We start from the raw sequence: 9,975 nt of genomic DNA on the forward strand, positions 1-9,975 counted from the left end.
TATTCCCTATATACTGCACTACTTCTGACCAGGGCCTGTAGGGCTCTGTAGTGCACTATATAGGGAATAGGCTGCAATTTGGGACAGAAACAACAACAGCCAAGCTAAGCCATGATTGCTTCCTGAAACCACAATGTTCTGGAAAGACTTCTGAAATTAAATTCCTAATTAAGATAAAACAACATGTTGTTGTTGTTTATCATCTGAGATAAAGTTTCCAGTATTCAGGGAATTTCCTCCAGTTCAAGTTTGAGAGCACATCAAAGCTGGATGAGGAAATATAATGAGATAGAGTTGCGTTCTCAGAGTTTGGTTCTCAGAGTCAGAGTTATGATCCTAGAGTTACAGTTGTGTTCTCAGAGTCAGAGTTTTGTTCTCAGAGTCAGAGTTACATTCTCAGAGTCAAGAGTTTCGTTCTCATAGTATGAGATATATTCTCAGAGTCAGAGTTTTGTTCTCAGAGTCAGAGTTACATTCTCAGAGTTAGAGTTACATTCTCAGAGTCAGAGTTACATTCTCAGAGTCAGAGTTACATTCTCAGAGTCAGAGTTTTGTTCTCAGAGTCAGAGTTACATTCTCAGAGTCAGAGTTTTGTTCTCAGAGTCAGAGTTACATTCTCAGAGTTAGAGGTTTAGGGGTCTAGGATTAGGAGTTAGAGGTTTAGGGGTATGGGATTAGGAGTTAGAGGTTTAGGGGTCTGGGATTAGGAGTTAGAGGTTTAGGGGTCTGGGATTACGAGTTAGAGGTTTAGGGGTCTGGGATTAGGAGTTAGAGGTTTAGGGGTCTGGGATTAGGAGTTAGAGGATTAGGGGTCTGGGATTAGGAGAGAGGTTTAGGGGTCTGGGATTAGGAGTTAGAGGTTTAGGGGTCTGGGATTAGGAGTTAGAGGTTTAGGGGTCTGGGATTAGGAGTTAGAGGTTTAGGGGTCTGGGATTAGGAGTTAGAGGTTTAGGGGTCTGGGATTAGGAGTTAGAGGTTTAGGGGTCTGGGATTAGGAGTTAGAGGTTTAGGGGTCTGGGATTAGGAGTTAGAGGTTTAGGGGTCTGGGATTAGGAGAGAGGTTTAGGGGTCTGGGATTAGGAGTTAGAGGTTTAGGGGTCTGGGATTAGGAGTTAGAGGTTTAGGGGTCTGGGATTAGGAGTTAGAGGTTAGACTCACGTTTCTCCTGGACGTAGAGGAACCCCTCCATGGTCCACTGCCCTGGAGGTTTGTAGTCCTGATCAGCTGATCTGATTCTCTTCATCAGTTTCTCTACCTCCTGCTTCGTACTCACAAAGTTGTTCCTCGTCTGTATGCACACACACACACACACACACACACACACACACGCACACGCACACGCACACGCACACACACACACACAGATCAAAAGATAGAGATTGGCGCAAAACCAGCTTTCATGTATCAACAAGAGAGAGCATGCATCATAACAGGCAACAGATGCAGATGCTATCATTAAAGCTGTTGTGTAGTTATTAAACACAATAACACCAATACACCATACATTATAAAAGCCTTTTTCTGGTGACCCACTGGGACATACTGAGGAAAAATATACATTATTAAAAGATATCAAAAGATGTTGATAGACATTAAACGATACTCCATGGAGGCAGATGAAAAAAACAACAGTTGAAGATATATTTCACTGAGCAAGTCAACATGACACACTGTTGTGTGCTTCCAAAATGGCACCCTATTCCCTATAAAGCCGCATTGGTCTCTGTCCAAAAGTAGCGCACAATATGTGGAATGGGGTGCCTTTTCACATTTTCTCAAAGCCTCAGTCTCACGAGAGAACAAGATCCAGTCTGCTGTGGGTTCAACCTGAACAAGATCCAGTCTGCTGTGGGTTCAACCTGAACAACAACCAGTCTGATGTGGGTCCAACCTGAACAACAACCAGTCTGCTGTGGGTTCAACCTGAACAACAACCAGTCTGATGTGGGTTCAACCTGAACAACAACCAGTCTGATGTGGGTCCAACCTGAACAACAACCAGTCTGCTGTGGGTTCAACCTGAACAACAACCAGTCTGATGTGGGTTCAACCTGAACAACAACCAGTCTGATGTGGGTTCAACCTGAACAACAACCAGTCTGCTGTGGGTTCAACCTGAACAACAACCAGTCTGATGTGGGTTCAACCTGAACAACAACCAGTCTGATGTATTTGTATGTTGCATTTATTATGGATCCCCATTAGTTCCTGTCAAGGCAGCAGCTACTCTTCCTGGGGTTTATTATGGATCCCCATTAGTTCCTGTCAAGGCAGCAGCTACTCTTCCTGGGGTTTATTATGGATCCCCATTAGTTCCTGCCAAGGCAGCAGCTACTCTTCCTGGGGTTTATTATGGATCCCCATTAGTTCCTGTCAAGGCAGCAGCTACTCTTCCTGGGGTTTATTATGTATCCCCATTAGTTCCTGCCAAGGCATCAGCTACTCTTCCTGGGGTTTATTATGGATCCCCATTAGTTCCTGCCAAGGCAGCAGCTACTCTTAGAAACTAGGGCCTGTAGGACCTGCCTTGTTGATAGTGTTGCTAAGAAGGTAGAAACTAGGGCCTGTAGGACCTGCCTTGTTGATAGTGTTGTTAAGAAGGTAGAAACTAGGGCCTGTAGGACCTGCCTTGTTGATAGTGTTGTTAAGAAGGTAGAAACTAGGGCCTGTAGGACCTGCCTTGTTGATAGTGTTGTTAAGAAGGTAGAAACTAGGGCCTGTAGGACCTGCCTTGTTGATAGTGTTGTTAAGAAGGTAGAAACTAGGGCCTGTAGGACCTGCCTTGTTGATAGTGTTGTTAAGAAGGTAGAAACTAGGGACTGTAGGACCTGCCTTGTTGATAGTGTTGTTAAGAAGGTAGAAACTAGAGCCTGTAGGTCCTGTAGGACCTGCCTTGTTGGTAGTGTTGTTAAGAAGGCAGAGCATCACAGACTTCTCCACATCTTAGCTCCTGGGCTTCAGCACCCAAAGAGACATCACTGTTTCTCCGGTCAATAAATTCTAAGTACATTTTCATTTTGCTGTGGGATCTTGTGCTTTAGTGGGCCTGAGAGGGCTACACAACCCCTCAGGGTGTTAAGAGTTACAACATATGATATGAATACTGTAGATTGAAGCTGGAGCTACAGTACTGCTTTGGGCTCATACTTTAGACAACTCATTTAACTATTGTTGCCATACAGAAACTACAGCTCAGTGTTCGACACCATAGTGCCCACAAAGTTCATCACTAAGCTAAGGACTCTGGGACTAAACACCTCCCTTTGCAACTGGATCCTGGACTTCCTGACGGGCCGTCCCCAGGTGGTGAGGGTAGGCAAGAACTCATCTGCCACGCTGATCCTCAACACAAGGGCTTCTCAGGGGTGCGTGCTCAGCCCCCTCCTGTACTCCACATTGTCTCTGTTCTTGCACCCCCTGTATATAGCCTCCACATTGACTCTGTACCGGTACCCCCTGTATATAGCCTCCACATTGACTCTGTACCGGTACCCCCTGTATATAGCCTCCACATTGACTCTGTACCGGTACCCCCTGTATATAGCCTCCACATTGACTCTGTACCGGTACCCCCTGTATATAGCCTCCACATTGACTCTGTACCGTAACACCCTGTATATAGTCTCCACATTGACTCTGTACCGTAACACCCTGTATATAGCCTCCACATTGACTCTGTAACGTAACACCCTGTATATAGCCTCCTCATTGACTCTGTACCGGTACCCCCTGTATATAGTCTCCACATTGACTCTGTACCGGTACCCACTGTATATAGCCTCCACATTGACTCTGTACCGTAATACCCTGTATATAGTCTCCACATTGACTCTGTACCGTAAAACCCTGTATATAGCCTCCACATTGAATCTGTACCGGTACCCACTGTATATAGCCTTCACATTGACTCTGTACCGTAAAACCCTGTATATAGCCTCCACATTGACTCTGTACCGGTACCCACTGTATATAGCCTCCACATTGAATCTGTACCGGTACCCACTGTATATAGCCTCCACATTGACTCTGTACCGTAACACCCTGTATATAGCCTCCACATTGACTCTGTACCGTAATACCCTGTATATAGCCTCCACATTGACTCTGTACCGTAATACCCTGTATATAGCCTCCACATTGACTCTGTACCGTAATACCCTGTATATACGTAGCCTCTGTATTGTTATTTTATTTTGTTACTTTTTCATTTTTCTTTTTTACTTCTTAGTGAAGACTACAGGTCTGATCTGGGACCAGGGCTACTTACGTTCTGCAGGTTGAACTGGAGCTGTTGTTTGTAAGGCTCAAACTCGTGAGCGAGCTCATATCCTTCGTGGTAGAACGTGAACAGACCCTGCAGGAAGGCCAGCAGCTGAGAGGGAGAGACAAGAACATGAAATCCTAACTAATGTACGGCTGTATAAGCTTTAACATTTAGGGGTTGTTGACTGACTCCCAAACGGAGTACTTCACTCCGAGCTGGATACTACTACTACTACTACTACTACTACTACTACTACTACAAACGGAGTACTTCACTCCGAGCTGGATACTACTACAACTACTACTACTACTACTACTACAAACAGAGTACTTCACTCCGAGCTGGATACTACTACTACTACTACTACTACTACAAACGGAGTACTTCACTCCGAGCCGGATACTACTACTACTACTACTACCACCACCACCACCACCACCACCACCACCACCACCACCACCACCACCACTACTACTACTACTACTACTACTACAACTACAAACGGAGTACTTCACTCCGAGCTGGATACTACTACTACTACAGCTACTACTACTACTACTACAAACGGAGTACTTCACCCAGAGCTGGATATTACTACTACTACTACTACTACTACTACTACTACAAACGGAGTACTTCACTCCGAGCTGGATACTACTACTACTACTACTACTAATACAAACGGAGTACTTCACTCCGAGCTGGATACTACTACTACTACTACTACTACAAACGGAGTACTTCACTCCGAGCTGGATACTACTACTACTACTACTACTACTACAAACGGAGTACTTCACTCCGAGCTGGATACTACTACTACTACTACTACTACTACAAACGGAGTACTTCACTCCGAGCTGGATACTACTACTACTACTACTACTACTACAAACGGAGTACTTCACTCCGAGCTGGATACTACTACTACTACTACTACTACTACTACAAACGGAGTACTTCACTCCGAGTCGGATACTATTACTACTACTACTACTACTACTACAAACGGAGTACTTCACTCCGAGCCGGATACTACTACTACTACTACTACTACTACTACTACAAACGGAGTACTTCACTCCGAGCTGGATACTACTACTACTACTACTACTACTACTACTACTACTACTACAAACGGAGTACTTTGGATACTAAAACCTTTACTTTACCGGTTCCACAAACTCAAACTTCTTCTTCTCTTGGACCTCCTGAATCTTGAAGACATACTCCAGGGAAGCATCATAGAACACCTGCCTCTCCTTGTCAATCTGTGTGTCCGCCTGCAGGTTAACAAACCAGGGGTTAACTTTAGGACAAAGGGAAAGGCAGTGTGTGTGTGTGTGTGTGTGTGTGTGTGGGTATGCGTGTAATTGTGTGTGTGTATAACTGTGTGTGTGCGTATGCATGTGCGTGTGTGTGTGTGTGACTGTGTGTGTGCATGGGCACGTACATGTCTGTGTGTGTGTGAATGCATGTCTGTGTTGCGTCTGTGTACTGTGGAGACTATTTGAGAAAGGGTTAATGGTTACACCATCCGGGTTTAGAGAGTACTCTTCCGTGTGTTTGTCTGTGAAGGTACTGGGTAACCAGCAGGATAAACAGTGTTGTCATTGACATTGTGCAGGTGACCTTAGAAAAGCTGCGTTTCCTATATAGTGCACTACATTTAACTAGGGGCGTTTAGGACACAGGCATCCATTCATCACAAAGGCCTGTCCAGGTGCTTGAAGCAGATATAACATGTGCTCATAGTTAGCAACGTGATGTCTAGTAACTGGGACTTACCTCTTGTTTTATCTCGTAACTGGGACTTACCTCTAGTTTTGTCTCGTAACTGGGACATACCTCTAGTTTTGTCTCGTAACTGGGACATACCTCTAGTTTTGTCTCGTAACTGGGACTTACCTCTAGTTTTGTCTCATAACTGGGACTTACCTCTAGTTTTGTCTAGTAACTGGGACATACCTCTAGTTTTGTCTCATAACTGGGACTTACCTCTAGTTTTGTCTAGTAACTGGGACATACCTCTAGTTTTGTCTCGTAACTGGGACATACCTCTAGTTTTGTCTCATAACTGGGACTTACCTCTAGTTTTGTCTCGTAACTGGGACTTACCTCTAGTTTTGTCTCATAACTGGGACTTACCTCTTGTTTTGTCTCATAACTGGGACTTACCTCTAGTTTTGTCTCGTAACTGGGACTTACCTCTAGTTTTGTCTCATAACTGGGACTTACCTCTAGTTTTGTCTCGTAACTGGGACTTACCTCTAGTTTTGTCTAGTAACTGGGACTTACCTCTAGTTTTGTCTAGTAACTGGGACTTACCTCTAGTTTTGTCTCGTAACTGGGACTTACCTCTAGTTTTGTCTCATAACTGGGACTTAACTCTTGTTTTGTCTCATAACTGGGACTTACCTCTTGTTTTGTCTCATAACTGGGACTTACCTCTAGTTTTGTCTCGTAACTGGGACTTACCTCTAGTTTTGTCTCATAACTGGGACTTACCTCTAGTTTTGTCTCGTAACTGGGACTTACCTCTAGTTTTGTCTAGTAACTGGGACTTACCTCTAGTTTTGTCTAGTAACTGGGACTTACCTCTTGTAAGAACGGCTCTTTCTTCCTGGAGGACAAGGCCAGATGCTTCTCTAGAACGGTGTAGTATTTCTCTGTCTCCTTGTCAAACTTCTTCTTCCCTTCCTGAGAAAGACAACAGATCAACACATGGTAGCAACTCCTCAACACATGGTAGCAACTCCTCAACACATGGTAGAAACTCCTCAACACATGGTAGCAACTCCTCAACACATGGTAGCAACTCCTCAACACATGGTAGCAACTCCTCAACAGATGGTAGAAACTCCTCAACACATGGTAGAACCTCCTCAACACATGGTAGCAACTCCTCAACACATGGTAGAACCTCCTCAACACATGGTAGCAACTCCTCAACACATGGTAGCAACTCCTCAACACATGGTAGAAACTCCTCAACACATGGTAGAAACTCCTCAACACATGGTAGAACCTCCTCAACACATGGTAGCATCTCCTCAACACATAGTAGAACCTCCTCAACACATGGTAGCAACTCCTCAACACATGGTAGCAACTCCTTAACACATGGTAGAACCTCCTCAACACATGGTTGCAACTCCTCAACACATAGTAGAACCTCCTCAACACACGGTTCAACGTGATATAACAGTCTCTTGACAAACATTACTGGAGCTATGTCCCAATTATCTGTCCTCCTTCTCCAAGTTTGTCCTTGTTTACTTCCATTGGCTGATTTGAAAGGAAATTACTGGTATAATACATATGGTGGAAACTCCCTCTAGCCCAGGGATGGGCAACTTTACAAAGAAATCTGTACTTATCATGTGGGGCCCACAGTGGCTCGCGGGTCTGCTACCCACATCCATACCACACACATGCAGTCAGAGCTGGCCCTAGCCTTTTGATGGCCCTATACAGTCAGAGCTGGCCCTAGCCTTTTGAAGGCCCTAAGCAGTCAGAGCTGGCCCTAGCCTTTTGATGGCCCTATACAGTCAGAGCTGGCCCTAGCCTTTTGATGGCCCTATACAGTCAGAGCTGGCCCTAGCCTTTTGGCGGCCCTAAGCAGTCAGAGCTGGCCCTAGCCTTTTGAAGGCCCTAAGCAGTCAGAGCTGGCCCTAGCCTTTTGATGGCCCTATACAGTCAGAGCTGGCCCTAGCCTTTTGATGGCCCTATACAGTCAGAGCTGGCCCTAGCCTTTTGATGGCCCTATACAGTCAGAGCTGGCCCTAGCCTTTTGATGGCCCTATACAGTCAGAGCTGGCCCTAGCCTTTTGGCGGCCCTAAGCAGTCAGAGCTGGCCCTAGCCTTTTGAAGGCCCTAAGCAGTCAGAGCTGGCCCTAGCCTTTTGATGGCCCTAAGCAGTCAGAGCTGGCCCTAGCCTTTTGAAGGCCCTATACAGTCAGAGCTGGCCCTAGCCTTTTGATGGCCCTATACAGTCAGAGCTGGCCCTAGCCTTTTGATGGCCCTATACAGTCAGAGCTGGCCCTAGCCTTTTGGCGGCCCTAAGCAGTCAGAGCTGGCCCTAGCCTCTTGAAGGCCCTAAGCAGTCAGAGCTGGCCCTAGCCTTTTGATGGCCCTAAGCAGTCAGAGCTAGCCCTAGCCTTTTTAAGGCCCTAGCCTTTTGAAGGCCCTAAGCAGTCAGAGCTGGCCCTAGCCTTTTGAAGGCCCTAAGCAGTCAGAGCTGGCCCTAGCCTTTTGATGGCCCTAAGCAGTCAGAGCTGGCCCTAGCCTTTTGAAGGCCCTAAGCTATACCCACCTCTGCAGCAAAACATTTCAGCAGAACCCGTCTTGACAACAGAGAAAAACAAATCTTCCAATATTGCCATGGGGAGGAGAGGAAATGTTTTCAGTTTTTAATACGATATCTGAGTGAGAGTGACTAACAAAATCATTATGGGCCCCCTGGGCAGTACTTCGACAATGATTACTACAAGCTTAGATAGCTGGCCGGCTAGACTAACTTACACAAAAAATAATGTTTGTTGACACGGACTATATTAGTGACTGTCAGTGACTGACATAACAACAACAACACTTCTGATACTCAACCAAGTTTCGCAATTCCACCTTGTGTATTCTACTATTCTAACACTCAACAGGAAATTGAGACTCTGTTTGAGTAAAACCAGCTAAATCTACTGTCTCTATTATATTATGACAGACCAGCTAAATCTACTGTCTCTATTATATTATGACAGACCAGCTAGATCTACTGTCTCTATTATATTATGACAGACCAGCTAAATCTACTGTCTCTATTATATTATGACAGACCAGCTAGATCTACTGTCTCTATTATATTATGACAGACCAGCTAAATCTACTGTCTCTATTATATTATGACAGACCAGCTAAATCTACTGTCTCTATTATATTATGACAGACCAGCTAAATCTGCTGTTCTCTCTCTATCTATCTATATATATATATATATATATATATATATATGTATTATTTTTTCTATTATTTTGGCAAGATAATTGAGTGACTGTTCTAAAAATGGAAATACATGTCCTCAAAGATGGAAGGTAAACGGGAGGAGGCGAGATCAGGTGGGACCATTCTAGCCAATGAGAGGACAGATAATTGTGTGAACAACAGGCACAACTCTGATATAAAGATGTCGAAATGCCACATGCGTCCACTTATATCAGTCCATTCATAACAACCTCGCCAGTACAAAACTTCTATTCGATCAAATAAGCCTCAAGTAGCAAATTACATTTAAAACATTTTGCTGACACTCTCATATTGACCTCCTCATTTTGTGGTCTTATTTTCGTGGACAGATTTTGGGTGGAGTAAATTCTCTCACTTTGCCTATTCCTCTGTGGATACACCCTATTCCTCTGTGGATACACCCTATTCCTCTACGGACACACCCTATTCCTCTGTGGACACACCCTATTCCTCTGTGGATACACCCTATTCCTCTATGGACACACCCTATTCCTCTATGGACACACCCTATTCCTCTATGGACACACCCTATTCCTCTATGGACACACCCTATTCCTCTGTGGACACACCCTATTCCTCTATGGACACACCCTATTCCTCTGTGGATACACCCTATTCCTCTGTGGATACACCCTATTCCTCTATGGATACACCCTATTCCTCTACGGACACACCCTATTCCTCTGTGGACA

General features: G+C 44.8%; 1 protein-coding gene across 2 annotated transcripts in view; it reads right to left on the reverse strand.

Annotated features, from left to right (window-relative positions):
* Positions 1-9,975, reverse strand: part of LOC139385663 (rho GTPase-activating protein 42) — a 225,947-nt gene that overhangs the window by 100,363 nt on the left and 115,609 nt on the right. For both annotated transcript variants that reach the window (XM_071130909.1, XM_071130910.1), the window contains exons 5-8: positions 6,863-6,964; positions 5,437-5,547; positions 4,268-4,372; positions 1,159-1,288 (exon numbers count right to left, since the gene is read on the reverse strand). In XM_071130909.1, coding sequence (XP_070987010.1) covers positions 1,159-1,288; positions 4,268-4,372; positions 5,437-5,547; positions 6,863-6,964 — 448 coding nt within the window. The remainder of the gene's footprint in view (positions 1-1,158; positions 1,289-4,267; positions 4,373-5,436; positions 5,548-6,862; positions 6,965-9,975) is intronic.

The sequence above is a fragment of the Oncorhynchus clarkii genome, chromosome 27 (assembly GCF_045791955.1).
Source record: "Oncorhynchus clarkii lewisi isolate Uvic-CL-2024 chromosome 27, UVic_Ocla_1.0, whole genome shotgun sequence".
Lineage (NCBI taxonomy): Eukaryota > Metazoa > Chordata > Actinopteri > Salmoniformes > Salmonidae > Oncorhynchus > Oncorhynchus clarkii.